The 22953-nt window shown below is 33.5% G+C and overlaps 2 protein-coding genes across 7 annotated transcripts in view; both read right to left on the bottom strand.

The window, feature by feature from the left end:
• Window positions 1-589: 589 nt before the first annotated feature.
• LOC124845734 (cyclin-T1-3-like) lies at window positions 590-8485 on the bottom strand. Of its 2 annotated transcripts, none has more exons than XM_088094334.1 (7): window positions 8310-8485; window positions 4811-5054; window positions 4295-4376; window positions 2969-3103; window positions 2260-2435; window positions 2023-2174; window positions 590-1759 (listed from the first exon to the last, which is right to left on the bottom strand). In XM_088094334.1, the coding sequence occupies exons 2-7, from the start codon at window positions 5038-5040 to the stop codon at window positions 816-818; spliced, it is 1719 nt and encodes a 572-aa protein (XP_087950460.1). In that variant the 5' UTR covers window positions 5041-5054; window positions 8310-8485; the 3' UTR covers window positions 590-815. The 2 variants fall into 2 exon arrangements, with proteins under 2 accessions (XP_087950460.1, XP_087950459.1); XM_088094333.1 differs by having other exon boundaries at window positions 4811-5109.
• Window positions 8486-14427: 5942 nt separating this feature from the next.
• The window catches only part of PEX1 (peroxisome 1), a 42790-nt gene continuing 34264 nt past the window's right edge, over window positions 14428-22953 (bottom strand). For 4 of the 5 annotated variants that reach the window (XR_015780900.1, XR_015780899.1, XR_015780901.1 and 1 more), the window contains 3 exons: window positions 19510-19794; window positions 15454-16162; window positions 14428-14655 (listed from right to left, as the gene is read on the bottom strand). Coding sequence is in view for 1 of the 5 variants with exons in the window: in XM_088094735.1 (XP_087950861.1) it covers window positions 14617-14655; window positions 19510-19794 (324 nt within the window). In the remaining 4 variants the exon portion in view is untranslated. The remainder of the gene's footprint in view (window positions 14656-15453; window positions 16163-19509; window positions 19795-22953) is intronic. The other variant, XM_088094735.1, reaches the window with a different exon arrangement.

Below are 22953 nucleotides of genomic sequence, written 5' to 3' on the forward strand. Positions count from 1 at the left end.
GAGAAAAATTAAATGAGACAATAATTAGGAGCTAAACTTTAATATTTTATAAAATAAAGGGTCTATAATATAATTGTAAGTGTTTTTTTAATTTTTAGTATTATTTAGTTCATGTAAATCAATTAGAATAAAAGATATTGTTTATCTGAATTATTTAGTTGACGTAAACCAATTATAATTATGATATTTGTCTTAAAAAAATTTATATATATTTATGTATAATATACAATCGAATCCAATTAATCTGAATGAAACAAACCACATCTAAATCGTAATAAAATCAGAGTCAATCGAAACCAATAAAATAAATAAGGGTTTATAGATTTTATTCTCCCGTATTCCAGGTGAGGTTCCTAGAAGATTACGCATATCTCGAACACCTTATTAAAATCAAGGTCAATGACACCATCTCCATTTTTTTTTTGTAGAGTTTTTTAAGTTCTTTTGGAGATAAAATTGTGTCTTTTGAGATGATTGGAGAAATATTTAGCAACGCAACTCAGGTAAATACATTCATATGTATTAAATTAAATAAATAGCATAAGGTTCTCATACAACCCCCTGCCCTCCCCCGGAAAAAAAAAAATAATAATAATAATAATAATAATAATAAGCCTTTAATGGCACTACCAAAATTGAGGCATCCCGTTCCTTAAATAATAAATGTATAAGGCAAACAAGAGCGTTCAGAATGAATAATTCTTTAGCAACCGATTAGCCAAATCACAATAGGCAAATAAAGGACAGCAGAATATTCACCTCATTCCTTGTGTTTTCCCTGTCTTACAAAACCAACCATCCCCATCCCATTTCCTTTATTCAGCAAGATCATTGTGATAACTGGAATCTGGCCGCTTTTTCATCTCTGGTTGCTTCCCTGGAGGAGGGCTTCCCATTTTTCTCTTTCGATTGTTCAACGATGATGAAGCATCATCAATCATCTCCCCTTCCTCTGCATTCTCTTCATCCATGTCTTTCTGAAACTGCCCCTTCATGCTCGTGTGTCTTCCATCTCTATTTTCCTCATGATTCTTCCCATGATGATCTTCACCATCATGCTTTGACCAGTTCTGTCTTCTCTCTCGCTTATTTTTCTCATCCTCAACTGCCAATTCAACTCCATCTTCTAGCTCCCTCTCAATCAGATCATCCTCATCCATCACATCTTTCTTTACTGTCATTTCCCCTCGTTCCTTTCTCCTCTTCTCCATCGCAGCCTTTACTTTATCTTTGTCAATCATCTTGATTGCTTCTTTCGGTGAATGACTTATAGGGCCTTCGCGACGCTCCATATTTCTACCACCATTGCTGCCAGAATTGTATAATGCTGATTCATCTCTCCTTCCAACTTCTGCACCCTCCTTAGTCCCAACCATTCTCTCTTGGTCTCCTGCGACTATTCGTTCAGAGCCAGATTTAGATCTGTTTGACATTTCTCTCTTGTTCTCTTTCTGAGTCAACTGTTCCGAATTCTGAGACTCCCTATTATCCAAGTCCATTTTGTGATCAGTAATATCACTGCCCATTTCTGCACTTCCATCGTTGCTTTGGTTCTCAGTTCCTCTTTGCGGTACCACAGTTCTTTCCACAGATGAGTGCTGGGGAGCTTGAGATGATATTTGCTTTGACGCCTGGTCCTCATTTACCGCAGGAGCCTTTGTAGCAGATCTTGTTCCTCCAGCACTTCCTTCTACTTCACTTCCCTGTGCTGGTGGAATTCTGTTCTGCTCATAGAGTTCCAGCATTTGATTGCTAACTTCTGCAAGAAAAAATAGCAACAAGGATTGAGAAGAATATACAGAAGCATAGACACACAAAAGGACAGCCCATTGTTAAACTACTCAGCATTAAACTGGGTTCCCTAGTGAAAATTCCAAATTTGATTAGTAAACAGGGACAAAACCATCGAGATAACTGATAATGGCAGAAATCATATAATGCATTAAAACCAAGGGAATACAAAAGGCCATCCAATCAGATCAATTTTGTTGCATCCAAATGAATTGAGGGGATAACACCAACCCTCTAATTGACGTGGGGTGACATCAAACTCTTGCCACCAAACCTTCTCACCATCTGATGGAAGCTTCACTTTCAAGAACTTGGCAGCAAGGAAAATGGCACCTGCCGCAATATGATGTGGCTTAAATTGCAGGCAGAGCGATGTCCTCAGCCTGAAAGCCACTTTCCAGTGTGTGAACAATATACTTAAATAAATTTAACAAGGTTAAAATCAAACAAATGGCAACTTAATCATACCCATCATTAACAAAGTTCCACGCCACTTGAGCAAGGGCATTCTTTGCAACATTGAACTTCTTTATGGCCTCCACAAGAGGTTTATAAGGATGTTGAACATTCAGATCAAAAGCTAAAGTGGCAAGCACAACCCTCTCACCAAGTAAAATTAATTCTTTTTGTTGTTCATACACTTCCTGCATCGTTTAAGATTTCCATTGAACAAATATAAAGATATCAAGGGTAAAGGAAAAAGAACCATAATAAAAGAGATGTAAGAAAAGAAGTCGAAAAGGGACCATGTAGATACTTTACCAATATACAGCAGTTGGAGATGGAAACAGATCAACAAAAAAAGGGGAAAGATCATTTCCTTAATGATAAAATTTAGAAAATTTCCAGGCAACCAGTTCTTACTAATTATTAAGCACACAACTTCAAAAAATAAACTTGGATACTATAAATAATTTACAAGGCAGATAAACAAGTTAGGGGATTTCAATATTCAGGACACATCGACCATGTTTGATATTATAACCTAGACAGATGGTGTTTTTGGCTATAAACTGACAGTTGGAGGGAGACACAGTCTTGAAGCAAATAGGAAAAAACCTAGTCCCTTAGACAAGTGGTGAAAGATGACAGACTGTGATAGATTTCAACTAAATCCTAAGTCAAAATGTTGACGTATAGGAGTGAACTGATCAAAACACCATCAGTAATAAAACACCTTCTGTTTAATCCTCTGTGCAGCTGCAGGATCCTTCTTATGAATGATCTCATAAGAAACAAGAATAACGTCCTTCAGTGGCCGAGGAGTCTCTTCAACCTTCCCAGCAAGGAACATGCAAACCGTTGCAATGGTCTGCAAAAAAGTTCATAAAGTGAATTATGAGATGTTGATTAAATAATCTTTAAAACTATACGGCTTTCACATCTACCATTCTCGTAATATAAATTTCGAACATAACTACATTTCCCTTACATCAAATAATTATAGAACTCAAATAATAAAGCACAGATGTTTTACGGATTTGACAGTTCACTAAATACAAAAGTTTAGGTAGCAGTTGGAATTCAAAATAAAATATAAGATACGACAGTTAAATGGAATAGTAAATTGAGATATATGATCAAATTTTCACAGAAATGTCAACTTCCAAGGTTTCAAATTTAGAATATTCATTCATCTTCAACTACAAAATGGAAAGATTGCATGTCCAATCCAGATTGCATAAAAAATAAAAAACCCACCTAAAATAATAATATTTTGCAAAAATGACAATATAAATTCTTAACTACAAATTCGTATTGAGAAACAATAAATCCTACACGCAGGTATACAGACATCTTCCAAACCATATATAAGTCCTTTCAACTTATGACCAATTCTATTCAGTATCAATACTCATTCTTCTATGTCCATCTCTCTATCATTTCATTCTTTCTGTTACTCTGCTCCCCCATGTAAACTTTCAACTTCCCAGAACTTTGGAAAATTTTCTAGGTTGAATGTGCACCCAAACCATTTTAAATATTGAGAGTAGTATATTATAGTTAGACATACATAAATCATAACAGCAGGACCTGTCCAGGAATAGTTATCACAATGTTTTGAAATAACCAAAAACACAGCTGACATATGAATAAACTCCAATTTCGTAAAGCCTGGGCTCTTCTTCTCCGCTATTAATTACAAGTTTCATCTAGAAAAATTTGGCAACGCCATAATTTCTAGGTGTTCATATCATGTTAGTTAGCTTTAATTCACTTAAAAAAATCGAAAGTCAAGCATATGCTTTTAAACAATAGAAACCAATATTATAGACAATAAAGATCTACAGATTATCTGCCAGCCAATTAAGGAAAATAATTCCGCACAACACAAACTATCTTCTAACTGGTCATATGATATTTCTATTAGTCTATGACACTTACGATGGCTATCCACAATCGCAAGAACACAAACATAGCAAACTAAGTTAAGTTGCAACTTAAACTTTGGAGAAGTAAAATTCCTACTACATAATATCCATTTGGAAGAGAAACAACCCACCCTTCGGTCGTTCTTTGCATGAGATTGTCGGAGAAAGAATCGATGACAAAATATTATGGCAGTTGCTATAGTTACCTGAGGCCTGCACAGACCAACATTAAATAGGATATAAATATTTGCAACATGGTGAAAATAAAAGCAACTGCATTCAAAATGCAATTAATATGTCTATCTTGCAAATACTCCAAATATATGATTATAAGATATCAACGAACCAAGTAAAGCAGAAAAGGATAACTAAATTGCAGAAAAAATTAAGCATATGTTCATAATGCTTTCATTATCTAGCATTGGTGGGGTATATCGTTCAGATCAACAGCAGTAGGAATGGTTTCACAAAAGAACATCACTGTTAAGAAATTGGAAAGAAAATAAGGTTGTGGAAGTGAAAAGGAAATATAGATAAAGTAAAACAACAGAATGAAGCATACATCCATTGGAGGAACCCACACACAAAGCAAGAAAGTGAATCAAGAAAGAAATAATTATTTATAATATCAGTAGCAGCAAACTCACACTTTAAGTCTCATGCCTAAATCCTGCAAGAATGTGCAGTATGACTTGCGCAGATATGTCTCTTTCTTCAAGTCAATCCCATCTTTTCTTGATGGGGAATGTTCCTCTATTTCTTTTCTAGACATATACCAGCGACCTAACGATTCCTCCTGCTTGTCTTTAGAACTTTTACCCGAGTTGCCATCAGATGGTCCATGATTTGGCAACTCTCCAGGCATAAGTCCTGCCATATATACCAGTTTTTCTGTGCACAGAATAAGTTCTGTATCATTTGTTCAACATCATGTAGCAGAAAGATTCTGGAAGACATAAAAATAAAAGAATTTCATGTAACTGGAATCATGAATACTATAAAAAGAAATGCATAAATTGTAATCCATGGTAAATCTTGTGAGGGAAGAAAAATGTAGGGCACCAAAGGATAATAAAGAGGATCTAAATTGGGTATTCAGATGTTCTCAAATTCTTTGCATCATGTTCAGCCTGTCACCAAGGTTGAATGGTCAAAACTGAAAGGAAAGCTATCTATCAATATAGTAATGAACAAGGAGCTTGCAAAAGCATGAGGATAAAACTAGAGCCAGTAGCTCCTTCGAGAGAACTCTATAAACTTTCTTCCTCTAAAAGAACTACCCAGCATTACTAAACCTCCTCCTGATGTACATCCAGCCTTTCCCCTACATGACAAGCATGGCATATCAGCTAGCTAATTAATTTCCTCTTACTCATTGTGCTTCCTTTTGTTATAAACCTCAAGATCCGCTGAATTCCTTTTGGTCTTAGATCCAGCAATTAACCCTTGCCCCTGTTCAGTCCCAATGGCTTAGGTCCAAGATCCAGGTTATCATCATCACAGTTTATACTTGAGTGCTAGCAGCACAGACCAGTTATAACATGAAGAAGCTCTGACTCTGGCACAAAAATGACGCAAGCACTGGGACACGGCCAACATCCAAAATATAGAACATGGGGACACTCATATCTTATGTATACAAATATACAACACGAAAAAAATCCAAAATTGAGAATTAAAATTTGTATAAATCACATTCTAAAATCAAGTTGTCCATTTTCATATAATAGTGACATGGACACACTCACCACTTAGATATACAAATATAAACGAGATGACAAAAGTATAAATTGAGAAATAAAATTTATATAAATCAAATTCAAAAATCAAACATGACCAATTTCCATATAATAGTGACCCTCACAAATACAATATTAAGAAACATATCTCTTATAACTTAAAACAACTAGTCATGTCCTATGGAAACAAGCCTCAAAAGAACTTTATGAGCCTTAACTTTATTTCCTTTTATTTCTTTTAACTTTACCGATATAAGTTTCTAAGAAGCATTTAGCCAATAATAGATGTCAGCTCACTCTCTTTACTTGTGTTCAACTGAGTTGGAAAGGAGGCCAAACTGTGTCAAAAAGGTGTCTGAGCTGGAAAAAGGTTAATAGCGACACAGATGAGGAGTGTCAAAGTCTGTCTAACAGGTATAGTGTCTGAAAAGTACGACAGGTTCCACAGGGGTATTAGTGCTTCCTAGATTTTAATTGTCACAGACAACACCAATTGATTATTTTCTGTAACATCCTAACTTACGGCCAAGACACAGGCACATTAAGCATGTGCAGTGATAATAACTAGAGTATGCTCTCTCAGATAGCAAATGCTTTGATTTTTTTTATGCTTAATATGTTCTCAGTTACAAATACCAAATTCTATTTGTTTATGTTCCAGTCAGCAGGAGTAAAAAATGACTGAAAGTTAAATAGGAACTAATTTGGAAAAATGGCATGTTTAGAGACAAAAAATATATTCAAGGAAAAATATTAAAAAAGCAAAAGATATTCAGTCCTTCTGACCTGTGGCATTTTAATGAGGTCAGAGCACCTAAATCCGTTATCCATTTAAAGCAAATAATAAAATTATTAGAATTTGGCTTAAGGCCTAACTCAGCTAATGTTATGAATAGTTAATAACAGCGTGAGCCAGCCAAAACTCTGGCATATAAATATTATGGATGCCACGGCTTCCTATGGCGGAAATTCATGGCAGACAAAAAAACACAAGGTGATTCCATTGTTTCGACAATCTTTGACAACAATTCCACCTTGGCACAATCTTGTATGGGCTTTAAATTGGACATGGGGAGCATAATTTTGAAATCGTGCAATTTCACATTTTTTTATCATGATTTTGACTACCTTGTCTAATTCCATCAAAGTGTTATACTTAAAGTTGAACTTATCCCGATAAAATGGACTTGTTAGAGGAGGATTGCCCGAGCTTTATAAGCTCTATTTGAGCCATGTCTCTAGTTGATGAGAGACTAAATACCAACATAAAATTTCAATTTAGGGCAGTCTCAAAAGAGGCTGCAATTACAGCGAGCTAGGAATAACTACAATTAAGAAGGCTTTCCAACAAAAACCTAATTCTTTTTAACCAAGGGGCAGCCCATAACCAGGTGTTTAAGGGGGGAGCAAAACAGTTCCATAATCCAGATCTACTTTTAGTGCCAAGCCATGCAACCCATTCACATGGCGAAAAGCATGCCAAAATCTAGAGAATGCAATCTCACCATGCCATGATGAGATGGTTTGCATGGTTGGCCTCCTTCTACACATAATGCGCACTATTAGGACCTCAGCCAACAAACATCCCACAATGCCATAATCTCATACCCCCACAGAAGCCTCGTCCAACACTATACAAATGCAACCTCATATATGACTCCCAAAAACCACTAACGTAAAACCTTCCAGTTCTCCCCTCTGTCTAGTCTAACATTAGCTTTTCTGGACGGGTAAACATCGACGATTCACTCTAGCCATCACAACCAGAAAGGAGGAGTTTTGGTCACAAGGCAACTTACCCAGCAAACCCAAAACCTAGTCCAGGCATAGGTTAAGGGCAAGAAGCACTAACAGCCCAAACGTACATAATACAATTAGGTTACATGATGGTTTGACTCCATTTAACAAATGATAAAAAGAACCCCATCTTGTATCCTCACATTCACACATAGAAAACGGCGAGATCATTCAAAAGAGGAGAGGACAACAAGAAAGCTTTAATTTCCCGTTCCTTACTGTTCATTTTTCACGAGTGAACCCTAATATGCTTTTCAAATCCAAAGAAACTGCAACATAACGAAAAAGACCCACAAAACATGTACAATACCAATTCAAAATGACCCAGATAAGTCAAGAAAACTAAAATTCTCCGTTTAATTTGTACAAAATGAGAGAAAGTGTTTAGTTTGAAAACGAGCAAAAACAGAAACATATGAGCGACAACCAAATTGGATGGCATTCCAAAAGGGTTTGAATAAACCAATTGATAAAAGTGAAATTAGGAGGGAAATAATGACGAAAAATGAAGTGAATTGGAAAGAAAATAGGGAAAGTGATAGATCGATCAAACGCGACAAACAAGAAAAGGGAAATGGAAAAAGAAAGAAAGAAAATCACAGCGACTTACAGATTGTAGAGCGACCAGGTGGAGAACCCTCGTCTTCCCAGAATCGGATGCAAGGTTTGTCACCTTCGATTTTCTCTCGCGCACTCGCAGGTTGCAAGAACCCCAAGCTCGACGGTTCTTTGTTTCCCCCCACACTTCTTTTTCCTTCGTGTTTGTTTTTTTGGCTCTCTCACCCTCAGAGCATAATAATATGGATTATTTTACACAAATTGTCCAATAATCATCAAAGACATTAATTGGAATATAGTTACTTTTTAAACTATTCAATTACAATGTAATTAATGTTTTCGAAAAACATTAATTGTTCTAATAATTATTTTTTGTCACTGGTTTCAATATATAAATTATAAAATATAATCAATTTCCTGAAATTAATAAAACATAATAATCATTATAACAATTTTATAATTCTGTTAAATTACTTAGACAAATGTACATGGTTATTATTATTTAATTAGTTTTGATAAAAATAAAAAATAAACAATCGCATTAATAACGTATTTAGCTATACATTAATTAATGGAAACTGCATGGGTATACTCTTTTTTATTATAGCAACGTATTTTATTGCTTAATTATTAAAATGAAAATATTATTTAATTTAAAAATTATTTTTAAATAATTCATTAATAAAAAATTTATTTTATTATCTATGTTTATTGTGTTAACGTGTCCTAAAATTTGATTGTTTAATCATTTTATATTGTTAACTTATGTTATTATTTCTATTTATTTTACTGACGTATTTTTAGAAATTTAATTTATTATTTTATTTATATTTATCCAAAACTTATGTATAAATTTAAAAATATTTATTATTTTTTATTTAATCTTTAAATTTCTTTTGATATAACATATATTTTCTAATATAAAGAAAAACAAACGATCACGTACAAATTTAAAACTAACTTTTCTTATAGATAATTGTTTTAATATGTAAATGATTTTTTTATTATGAATAATTATTTGGATTTTAAGAAATAAATACAAAAAAACAAAATTGAAAAAAAAATTATACTAAACAAAATATCTCCTTTATTAATGATATAAAACTATAAAAACAAATGTTACTAAAAAGAGATTATAAGAATGATAATCATTTTTATAATTTTACTAGTAAAAACACTTATGCACATTTGTGTTTATTTTCTTAAGGAAAACAAAAATAATAAAGTCATAATTTTAAAAGTAAATATAAATATTTTTTATAATTTTATTGTGGATTGTAAATTCTAAAAATATAATATTAAATTATAAAGGAGTGACCAAATGTTTAATAAAATAGAACACAAGACACAGAGTAAAAGTTTTCATTATAATTATACACAACATAACTACAAATTTGACTTTATAAAGACCAATTAAAACAAAATTATATACATATAGTTAATTTATAAAAAACTTGGCAGTTGTCATCCCTCCGTCCAAAACCTGCTCTATGGTCACTTCATCACCCTCTGCACACATCCACCGGATGATCATAACCAAGAAAGAAGCATAAGAACATAAAAACAATGCACAAACAAAAAGGGTAAGCTAGAGATAAAAAAAATTCATATAATACATTACATTTAACTTAAAAAATAATTCACATATTACAATCCAAACATCCTAAACATGTCAAGACCTAGACTAGACTAGCTGACTTTAGTATGAATGTCGAGTTATGACGAGTTGTGCACTTCTAGTGACCTCTATTGCTTAGCACACCAGTGCAAAAACAACGTATAACGCCACGTGTTCAACGTCAAACCACTCAATAGTCAACATTAAAAATAACCAGTGACATTTTTGTAAATAAATACAATTATTAAACGTCATTTAGAATTGTAATTCGACGTAAAAGGATATAAAACGTCAAATGCCCCAGCGTTAGACGTGAAAATTAGTGAATTCAATAAAAATTTGAGCGGGAGATTGAAAATTCATTCACTTTATCTTAGCGTGCGAGACTCTCTTCTCTGCTCAAACTTTTCTCAAACGAAGTTTGACGACCATCACATGTAATATTTCTTTCATTTGATACAAATGCATGTTAATTTACTACTTTAGGTATGATTTTTGTTTGTTTTGATCGATTATTTATGTGTTGTTGTCCTTCATAGGTGCATTCTGCTTTCTCTCTCACGTGTGGCAACACTTTATTCCGATGAACCAAGGTTAGTTGTCGTTTTTGTTTTGAAGAACTTATTTGTTGAACTTGTTTCTTGTTATTGTTTGGGTGAACTTGTTTGTTGTTGTTGTTTGATTGAACTTGTTTGTTGTTTGATTGGACTTGTTTGTTGTTTGTCATTGTTGTTTGTTGTTGATACAATATTACACGTTCATAGTTCATGCTTTACAAAATACCAAAAACTGAAATTTGTTGTTTTTCTGCTTTTCAGATCTCATAGAGTTGTAAAAAAGGATCACAATTAATTTAAAAAAATAAAAAAATTGATTAATGTCGTTTATTGATAAAATTTGACGTTAAATTTAACATCGAATTTTTTAAATTCGACGTTAATTTAACGTCTCCCGATATGACGTCGTTCTCAAATTCAACGTGAAAGGCCCAAAATATTCGATGGTGTACGCTATTTTTGTACTAGTGGCAAAGTCATTATCAATAGATTTCACCCTATCACACTCAGAAGGTTAGTCTGTACCACGTCTTAGGCTATATTGGAAGCGGCTAGACTAAAAATTTCTACTACTCTCACCACATATGTCAATTTTTTCTATTTAAAAATGAATGAATGACCATTAAAGTGTCAGGATAACCCCCAAGATTGAGCTTCCTACATTCATACTAATAATACTTGAAATCTTCAACAAGAAGATCCTTCTTGGAACTCATTTCCATAACTTTCCATTCAATATATATAACTATACATACCGCTTCATGTATCACAATAGAACCTATATAAAACCTTTGCACATAAATCAAAGGATTCAAAAGAATGCATTAGAAATCACAAAACAAGCTAAAACTAAAAAACCCAAAAGCTTGAAAAAGGACCTAACGCTTAAAAGGGGCGCTCAAGGACACTCAACGCCAAACCTTGCACAAAAAAGGCACTCAAGAGGGCGTTCGGGGCGCTCAGCACTAAAGGTCACGTAAACAAGGTGTTGAGAGGGCGCTCCAGGGGTGCTCAACGTCATACAAAAAATTGAAATGCTTCTAGGCACTGAAACACATCTGAAAACACATTTCTTACTTCAACTAACTACCTTAAACCCAGCTTGACTACTTTAAACTTACCCAAACTCAATTATATACCTTCCAACACCACATTTTGCAAACTAAAGGATTGAACAAGTTATAAATGACTCCACAATAGACTACAAACTATCCCTTATAGCACATACCTTTTAATTTAGAATCTTACCTATCAAAACCACTAAACATACTTTGAAAACACCATTGTAAACACACTAAGATGACTACCATTCCAATCTAAACAACATATCAGGTAACTCTCACCCCAAACAAGTTACTTAAGACCAAATAAACTATCCTAAACCAGAAATCACCGCTTTAGACCAAGATTTTAGTAAATCACCTCTCAAACCTCCATTTTAGACCAAAAATCTACTTCTTCCTTCTACTCCAACTATTTAAAACAATTTAACAACTTAGGATACACCCAAAATACCATCTTAGCTCACCCAATAACAACTTTTAATCTTAATAGAACAAACATATACCAAATTTCATAATTTTCACACCATAACATAACAATTTCAAACACTCAACATACTAAAATTATCAGTTCAGTTTAATAGTAAAATTTAATCACATCATTATCATAGAATCATGGATTATAACCTGAGTAACAAACAAACTTTAATTAAACTAGTTTTCCTTACCTTACACCAAAGCTATAGAGCTCTAAAATATTAACACCCCTGACTTCCGACTCAAGGAATCTTAGAAACACCTAAAAACCATAGAATTGAAAACAATGTGAGTCCTTAGGACCACTGAGTAGCAAAGAACAAGAAAAGAGAGATGAACGACACATGTGTCACCCCTTAAACCAATGATTTTGGGAACATATAGCGGAAGGAAAAAAAGTCAAAACTTACTTACTCTATACTAGAAATTGTTCGGATAGAAGGGGAGATTACTCAGTGGTGATCTCCTAGGAACTTCCTGATTATCAAACAGATGATCGATGAGTTAAATATTTAATAGAGAAGTAAAAGGAAGTTAAGAGAAAGTATTTTAGAGAGATCATTTGAATTTTAAGTAATGAGATGAGTTTAAGAAATTCTATTTATTTTAGTTGAATTATTTTAACTTTAAACTGTTGATCTCATTATTTTGAAACATCTATCAACTTTAATACTCTATTTTCTAGGTTCTTACTTAGATAATTCTATTTATTTTCATAAGTAATATTTTATTATAAAAATAGTTATTTTAGTTTGAAAAAATGGTTAAATGTAAAAAATAAAAGTTGAATTTAAAAAAAAATCACTTAAAGAATAAATTGGGTAATATTGAGAAAAAAAAATATACACCAAAAAAATATGATTTTTTATATATATAGTAGTATAAATAGTATAAAAGTATAAATATAATATTTATTGTGTAAATGATTTTCTTATTGAGTACTTGATTTTTTTTAAAAAAAGAGAAAGTTATTTGAATGATAAAATTAAAAAACTTTTATACACAAAAAGGATAATCTCGTTATTAATGAATAGTGTGAAAACACATGGTGTTTCCATTTTTTTCTTTTGCATGATAACAAAGAGAATTATTTTTTATCATATTTGTTAAAAAAATATAAATAAAATAAGTAACTAATGTGTTAACTATTTAACAATTTGATTAATTTTATTATAGATAGTTTTTTTATTGTATACTAGTAAAGATATGTGTTATATTGATGTGTGTCCACTACGAATTTCATAAATTATTATAAAAATTTAAAAAATGGTTATTTAAAGGATAAAAGTAGAAAAAAAAAAATATACATGACGATGTGTTCTTCACTTTCTTTTTCTAAAAACGGGACCAATAACTGGCTCCCCTTCCATACTAATGAAAGCCATACTCTGATTGTCAATACTTCAAAAAAATTCTCAGCCCTGGCTATCTATCCCATAGGGTCCACTTCTTCAAAGGTAGGTAAATCTACCTTTTTCATCCCGCCCCTATGTATCTCCACCTTCTCCTCCTTACTATCCTCCTCAAATTCGCCTCTTTTTCCCCTCTTCCATCAACCAAACCTTGACTGCCCTCTGTACTCCTATCTTAGTTTCTTGACTTCTACATTAGCCTTGCCACCATTTCTTTAAATTCTTAAAGGGTTACCCTAGTTTCTTTTCTAAAACCCTCCAGAGCATTTAATCTACCTTGCACAACTCTCCCTTTTCTTGATCATGCAAGTCGAACCACTTTGTTACGTCTCTTAGGAACAAGAGACCAAACATCCCATACAAGCAAACACGCCTGCCCGATCCTGACTCACTAACATAGAGCAAAAGAATAAAACAAAACTGTTTTATTAAATTGATAAAAGATGTACCAACACTTCTAAGGAACAATCCTCTCTTCACAGGATGTATGCTCCTGTCTTACAAAGAATACAACCAAAACTCTCCTCTCTAAGACCCCTCTCCCCTTTTATATACACAACATCCTATCCCCTACAACCCATACAACTCATTGTCTAATAATTAACTCTGACAGCTATTGTTCTGCTTTTTCTGTTTCTCCTAGCATAAGCTCTTAATATAAACTCTTAGGTCCTATCATCCTCCTTAGCTCTAAAGTGTAGGAAGTAATTACAGGTCCACTATAAGTGCGTGGCATGATGCGAATTAATCAGATATCCTGGCTACGCTATTGCCACCCTGCATTTACCATTCAATTTTTTCCAATAAAAATATCCATCAGTAGAAAATTTTTCCGTGTATAACAATAAATAGTGTAATACATGATAAAAAAAATCATTTTCGCTACATATCTTGACAATCTTTTTGAGACTACAACAAAAATACATTTCTATCGTGTAATTTGTCATAATTTATCGATATATACACAGTGACGGAGGGTCATTTAAGAACTTCAATTGCTGCATGCAATTTCACAAACCAAATATAAAATTTGAGAAAAAAATAATTACCGAAAACATTTTCCTTTCATATTTTATTTGTAATATGGCTAGGAGATTTTACATTATCAAATACAACAAATGATCAATTGAACTATACAAATTTACTATTAAAGATGTGCACATGAAAAGAGAAGACAACTTCGTGAGAAATTAATACCAAAGAACATCTTCTCCACAACATGAATATTTGACTGTCAAGCTAAAGTTGCCTTCTTTCCTTTCGAATCTCTTGACTGCAGAAATTATTTGTTAACCAATTATAACAAGGAATAATTATAACAGTGATGGTGCTAAGTTTTTATTTTGCATCAGTGACAAGGTTAAAGAGAAAAACATGGATAGCATAATATGATTATTTACCGAATAAAATCCTGGAAATAAGACATTTGCACTTACATATTTCGAAAGAAATGAATTACGCCTAGCCATCTAAACCACTTGTGGTTAAGAGTTTACATAGCTTTCATATATAGAAGTGTAATTTGGTAAATCAAACAAAAACAACTCCATTAACAGAATTCAGGTCAATATCACACTACGGCTTATCATCTACTTTCACATTTAAACGTTACATCATCATTTTCAGTCACTCAAGATAATTCATGACAGATTTAGTGATTTTAAAATTAATGATGGTTTAGACAAGTATAAAATATTAGAGCCTTTAGGATTAGATTAAATGTTTGTCCCTAAAAAAATCTGATTTTTTGTTCTTGTCATTTTAAAATTCTTGGTTTCAGTTCCTGTCATTAGTATCCAATATTACAAAAATATTGAAGAGATTAACGGTGATGACATCACGCTGACACAATTGAGACTAAAACGAAAAGTGACATATACATGGATTAAAAACAATAATAAATTTAAGATTTAATTGGTTTCTTTGTCTCTAGTTTTATTGTAGCATATCAAGTTGGTCCTATCTTTTAAAAAAGTTTCAATTTCGTCTACACTTGATATAATTTACTTCAATCAAGTCTCTTTTGTTAAATAGGCTAAATAGGCAGAAAGGACATTAATTTTGTGCTTACATGGCAAAAAGTCTGCAATTTTTTTCTCTCTCCTCTACTCTTTTGCGCCCATATGTTGATCTTTCTTCTTTGCATCCATCACTTTTTTATGTATTTCGTTGACGAAGACGAAGGAGATCGTGGAGGCTTACCTTGGGCAGAGCGTGAAGAATGTTGTCATCATTGTCCCTGCCTACTTCAATGATTCTTAGAGGCAATTGCCAGGCTTAACGCCAGTGCCATTCTCAAGAGCATTAACCCCGACGAGGCTGTGGCATACGGTGCTACAGTGCAGGCTGCTATTTTGACCGACGAAGGGAACGAGAAGGTCCAGGACTTGCTTCTTCTTGACGTTACTCCTCTTAGCCTTGGGATTGAAACTACCGGGGGTGTGATGACAGTGTCGATTCCGAGGAACAGGACGATTCCCACCAAGAAGGAGCAGATTTTTTCTACTTATGCTGATAATCAACCAAGAGTGCTCATTCAAGTGTATGAAGGTGAGAGGGCAAGGACCAAAGACAACAACCGGTTGGGGAAGTTTGAACTTGCTAGCATCCATACAGCCCCTAGAGGAGTTCCTCAAATCAACGTGCGTTTTGACATTGATGCAAATGGATTTTGAATGATTTTGCTGAGGACAAGACTGTAGGGGTGAAGAACAAGATCGCGATCACCAATGATAAGGGATGGCTGAGCAAGGAGGATATTGAGAGAATGATGCAGGAGGCTGAGAGATACAAGGCAGAGGATGAGGATGTGAAGAAGGTGGCCAAGAACTATTATCATTCATTTATTTAATTTTATTATAAAAATATTAATAATTACTTCTAAACTAAAATAATATTTCTCATAAATTTATGTCTTTACTACATAAGCCAAAATATGAAATATAAAATATGAATTTAAGTACTGTTCTTAATAAGATAATTAGTTAAATTAAACTTTATGGTATTTTGAATTATTAAAAAATCACAAGAAAAACATATTGAGGTCTGGCAATGTTTTTCGTAAATAGAAAATGACTTTCCATATTCTGGGTAGATTTTAATTTTATGTTAGGCTGAGCAAAGAAAGAGCATAAATGAAAGGAATCCAAATGCAGGATGAAAAAGTTGAGTTATTTAAATTGAAAGAAAAACAAAACTAAAATGTGGCAGAGAAGAGAAAGAAACAAATGGGCGCAGAGGAGTAGAGCAAAGAGAGAAAAAAGTGACAAATTTTTTTGTTATGTCAGCACAAAGTTAACGTCATCTCTGCACACTTGATTAAGGCAAATTTTATAAGATGTGGACGCAGTTGAAACTTTTTTAAAAGGTAGGACTAACTTGACACACTGCAACGAAACTAGAGACAAATAAAACAATTAAACCTAAATTTAATGGACTAAATAATAAAATAAAACATGAACTAAAGGAAAAATGTTTAAATATTAATATACTTATCATCTCCACCTATACACCTATCTCTTTTTTCCTTATATAAACTTCATTCCTTCTATCTGGTCCTAATTGAGGCAGAAAATTATCTAGATTCTAACAGTCTGAACATAATAACTCCAAACTTCATTACTGACAATGAGATACTATAAAGACAAAATTGAGTCAAGCCACTAACCATTTGGGATAGCAAGAGCATAAAGAAGCTATAATATCCTATATTCCTGTAGTTGGACTGAAAAGTTAGATACAATCTAATTGAACAGGAAACTATTTGAATAAGTGACTATTATAAGTCTAAGATGAGTTTGAGGTTCACCTATTTGACATGTAGATCATGAATATAGACACTCCGGATTAAAATTATCACATGATACTCCAACATTAGCTTATTGTGACAAAACTCTGATCCAATACCTAGATACTAGTTGTACTCTTCTCCAATAAGGATTGGAGTTCACTCCGACAAAATACATAGACATTTGATGAAATTAATTATTATGCAAATCCAACTCCGATATGATTGTAGAACAACAAACAATATTTATGGTATTGTATCTAAGTTTTATCTATCGTTTAACAAACGTAAATGTTGATACTCCACTGTCTTAAAAGAAGTTTAGAATGGAAGTTTTGTTTGCACGAGCTCTGGTTCAGTTCCTGTATATTTATTTTTGTTTTTATCCTTGCAATAGTAGTTTGTTCATGGCACAATATCTTTCTCATGCAAATATTTAAATTCACTTTTAGTCCTTGAAATTTTTTGTTTGTTTTTGGTCCATGTAAACATGTCACTTATGCGTTTAGCCTCTATAACAACATTATGACATCGACAAGACACAATCACCATAAACATTTTTGTAATAGAGCATGACGCCAAAGACTAAAACCAACATTCTAAAACTTCAAAAGCAAACTTAAAAACCATTAGGAACTAAACAAAAAATGCTAATACAGTTGGAAGTCTCACATCGATTAGAGATAAGGCCAATTTATAATATATAAGTAGGTGCAAACCTCACCTTACAAGTCGGTTTTGTGGGGTTGAGTTAGGCCTAAAGTTCACTTCTTAACATGGTATTAGAGTCAGGTTAGAGCCTAACCTAACGATATTTGTTGTTTGTTGGACATATTGTTCAACCCGATATCGGACCATTATTGGACCACCTATTAATGTCTAGTCTCACGCTCGAGATGTACATACATTAGCGTGAGGGGGTTTGTTGGAACCGACAAGAGATAAGGTCAATTTATGATATATAAGTACGTGCAAACCTCACCTTACAAGCCGATTTTGTAAGGTTGAGTTAGACCTAAAATCTCCTTCTTAACAAATACTATAGAGACCAAAAATATATTTAATCATTTTTTTTTCAATTACATGAAGTTCCTTTTTCCTTTTTCTTGACTAATGAAAAAGCTACAATTGCTATGCAGGCCCTTCGAAATTATAACTGATGATGGGCAACTACTTTTCACATCTCAATTTTTTGAAACACCCACTATGTCCCGTGTAATTTATATTTTGTGCTTCTTTTAGCGGGGTAATCTTGAGAAGTGCTGGTACAGTAGTAATGGTAGAAGTACCAAATGGTTTCAATAGATGCAGGAAACGGTTTCACTCTTCCAGATTAATCAAAGATTCAGCATACATTTGGATTGAAACCATTAGGGCTTTAATCCGGATTAATCAAATATTGAAATCAAAGAAAATTAATTTCCGGATTCAACAATCCAAAAGTGAGAAAAAAGAGTTAATTCCAGAATAATCAATCCAGAAGAAAAACATTATTCCGGATTATGCAATCCATAATTAGATAGGTTATTTAATCAAGAACCTATAGAAAACACACTTTACACACGCCGAACACACAACTCAGAACTGTATAACCTCTTTGTATTACCAAACAATCAAGAATACAGGATACAATTGGATACAGAGAGCTTAACCTCCCCCTACAGGACAAAAGAGTTCCTGTCAACTAATAAGACTCCAAAACTAACTCTCCCCAAACATCCCAACCCCTTTTATACAGACTTCTAGCCACGTTTCCTAACTGCCTTGGCAGTTAGGCTGTGTAACGTTTCTCCTTCTTCTATATACAAGTAGTTTCCTATCGTAATGTATTTCTTGTTTGCACAATCCAAAAATGAAAATTCAATTCCCAATTGTGTAATCCATAATGTATTTATAGATTAGACAACCTGAAAGTGAAAAAAATTAACTCTGGATTGTGTAATTTAAAATATATTTCTGGATTGCACAATTCAAAAGTGAAAAAATTGATTTTGAATTTATTCTCAGATTATACAATCCATTATACATTTCTAAATTGCACAATTCAAAAGTTTTTACTTCTGCATTGCGTATGAATGAATACTTTTGACATTTATCACAATGTATGGAGGGGGAGGAAGAAAACATGAAGGTGCAGGAAGCAATTGCCCCACAGATGATATAGTTGTCAATTACCAGAGCTAACTTGTTTACTCAACATCAACCAAAGGTCATGGATATCAATATACCTAACAATCTACAACCAACTACTCATCCACAAAACACAGCGAACACAATTTTGTTAAACTGAATAAATTATAAAAGCAAAACTAATACTAGTTCACGGGAGAGGGGAAAAACCTGGGCAGCAACAGATCTTTTTGAATCCAGGAACTGGTGATATATATTGTAGAGTCTTCTCTTTTCTTCTTCTGAAACAGATGGTCTAGCCTTGGATGTTGTGAACTTTAGAAGAGCATCGGTAATAACGGGTGTTTTTTCCGTCCTTAAACCATCCTCATTGTCCAGAACATCATGAACTGCTGCAAGCTGCGCATCTGAGAGGAGAGCTTGGAGATCAGCTCCACTGAATCCCTCAGTCATATTAGCTATTGTAGTCAAATCAATATCCTTGTCCATTGCCAACTGCAATAATTAGAAAGATTCAGTTTAATTAAATCGAAAAAGGATTTTGTTTGATAAATTATTGATGTTAATTATATGAGGTGAAAGTGTAACTTCCCACTACTAATAGAAGGCATAAGACTGACAATAATCCTCCCTTGTAATAAATATTAAAATTCAAAATTAAGGTAGGTTAATGACCAACTTCACATTTTGCAATGTGCACATATCTTATGTGGAATTCAATCCTATCTCATCTGGAGAAGTGAAAGCCAATAAAATTTCCACACAGGAACCTCAATAGGGCTTGACTCTCCATGGCAACTATAGAATTGATTAAAGGAATTGTGCGTATTAGACCACACATCATTAACGATACAATTAGGGAAAGAAAGAAACATATAACATAATCCCTAAATTACAGCTACACACTATTTCCATATTTCCATATATAGGTTTTCATATCTTTGACACTCCTAAAGCCTGGGTATTATATGCACCACACTTATTACCAATACATGAGATCCTTTGAGAAATTTAGTGGAGAAATCAGTAAGTTGGTCGTTGGAGCTAACAACGTTAGGGGTGACAACCACAAGAATGGAGGTCACAAAGTATTTTTCAAGTGAAGTGATTAAAGCAAGAGGGAATATAGAAAATTTGGTACGAGGGATATACAGTTTGGATTCAGTAAAAAATGAAATATGAATTGTGAAAAAGTTAAGATTCAACCACAAAGGCCTCAGAGAACTAGATTGTATATTTACTTTTTCTTGGTATAGATGCTTGAAGCCAGAATGGAGATTGAGGATTTGATGCTACCAACCTGTACATTGATGATGATGCAAGTGTTGGAGATGTTGATCTTGTGTTTGATGTAGGCTTTGGGTTGTAATATATCGTTTAGATGCATTGTAAGTAATTACTTATCATTGATCTTGATTTGACTAAGTGGATATTTAGTAAGTGTTTGAACATTGGTTGGAATGTTTAGATTTGTTTTAATGGACTATAGTACTTTTTAATATGTTAAAATGTTTTTATGTTTATTAGGTTTGTAAGGAAGAGCATTTTACTCAATTACAACTTTGTTTTCATATATTAATTTGACTTAAACATTTGCGGGGTTGAATATGTTTTAACCAATTAAATCGACATTTCAATTGATTAAAATCACTAAAGTATTTAAATGATTTTAATGTATTGAAAACATGTTTTAATGAATTAAATCAACAAAAAAGGCTCGAAGTTCTGTTTTAATGGATTAAAACAGTTTTTAACCCATTTAAACTATTAGCTATGTAAACAAGTAATCTCTAGCCATCTTCATGCAATCAAATTATGAAAGTTCAAAAACCTTTCTAAAACATAGAGATTAGTGTTGCTAGTTGAAAAACAATTCTTGGAGTTTTTTTATCTGGTTCAATGTAATAGATTGAGAAGATCACCATTTCTTTTCTTTACAATATTTTGATTTGAAATTTGTTCAAATGACCTTGTTCCTTAAGTTTGTAATTCTGTAGGTGTTTAGTTTTTTACTAGGGTTGTCAAGGGTGTTATCTTTTGATAGGATTCAGAAGTAGTTTAAGAGATCGTGTAGGACTAAAGATCTTATGGTGTATTAATTGAACTATGTAAGGAAAGAAAGGTTTATTTTATTGATAACTATCATACTAATTAGATTCTCACCATCTCTATTTGTAATAATCAACTATTTTTTTTTAAATAAGGCAATAAGAATGTGTTGAAATGAATAAGAAAATTCCAAAGATATTTTTTCTAATTACTATAGAGATACTAAATATATTTTTATTCTGTTGAAATATATTGTATTGTATAATTGGACTTTTAGTTTTGGGCTTTTAGGTGCTGGTCCATTGTTCCTTATATAGGACTTTTCTGTGCAATAGAAACTTTAACCCACAGTAATAATATTTTTACCATCTCTCAAACTTTCACATGGTATCCAGAGCTGCCTTTTCTCCGGCGAAGTTAAGGGTTCGGTGCGCCTCGACGAGCGCGACCCATCCTGGTGGTCGCCGCCTCATCCTTTTCTCTCTAACATCTCTCGGGCGCGTGGGCTTCACGCACCGCCTCTCCCGTGTCGGATCTTCACCGCGCCACTGCCGGTCGATTCGCCTCCGTCTCCTGAGTGTATTGTGGTCTCTGATTTGCTGTTCCGTTGACGGTTGCTCCGTTTAGGGTTTCTTCCCACACCTTTTTCCCTCTTTTCTTGTTTGGCTTTACAAAGGCTGGTCTTGGAACACCGTCTCTCTCTGCTACTCCAACCATTACTTCTGCAAAACTCAATTGGAAAAACTATCTATCTTGGTCTTCTTCCGTGGAGTTATGGTTTCTTGGTCAAGGACACCATGATCATCTTGAACAAGATGTTTCCACCGTTCCTGAAGAAGAGAAATCTCAATGGCAGAAACTTGATTTTCAACTATGTGCTGTCCTATGGCAATCTGTTGAACCAGAAGTCTTAGAAATTTTAAGACCTTACAAATCATGCTCTTCCTTTTGGAGAAAAGCTCAGTATATCTTTGCTAACGATGTGCAACGTCTCTTTGATGCAACTCAAAGAGTGACTTCCCTCAAACAAAACAATCATGATATGGTTACTTACATAGGAACGGCCCGTGCTGCTGTAGAAGAATTGAAGAATTTCTTTGTGGCTGATTCTTTAGAAGGCCTAAACAAGAAGCTTGATAAGTTTTATATGGTCTTAATTTTAAGAGGTCTACATTCAGATTTTGATCATGTTCGTGATCAAATGTTAGCTGGTGATCAAGTTCCATCAATGGACAGCTTAGTTACTCGACTTCTTTGGGTACCTTCATTAGTTAAAGACGAAAGTTCAATTGGTGGTATTGAAACATCAACTATGGTAGCACCACAAGGAAGAGGAGGAGGCAGAGGCAACCGAGGAGGACGTGGTGGTCGTGGTATGCGTCCTCAGTGCACATATTGTAAGAGGATAAGCCATACTCGAGAGAAATGTTATGCCTTACATGGATATCTTGACAAAGTCGCTCATGTTTCGAAATATGATGATCTCGAACCCAAAATTTCAAATGAAGAATACCAAGAATTTTTGAAGTATAAGTCTGGAAAATCTTCTAATCCTGACCAATCCTCTTCCATGTCCAATGTGTCAACTGCCTGTATATCTCAATC

Source organism: Vigna umbellata, chromosome 7 (genome assembly GCF_029865625.1).
Source record: "Vigna umbellata cultivar VRB3 chromosome 7, Vumbellata_1.0, whole genome shotgun sequence".
Classification (NCBI taxonomy): Eukaryota; Viridiplantae; Streptophyta; class Magnoliopsida; order Fabales; family Fabaceae; genus Vigna; species Vigna umbellata.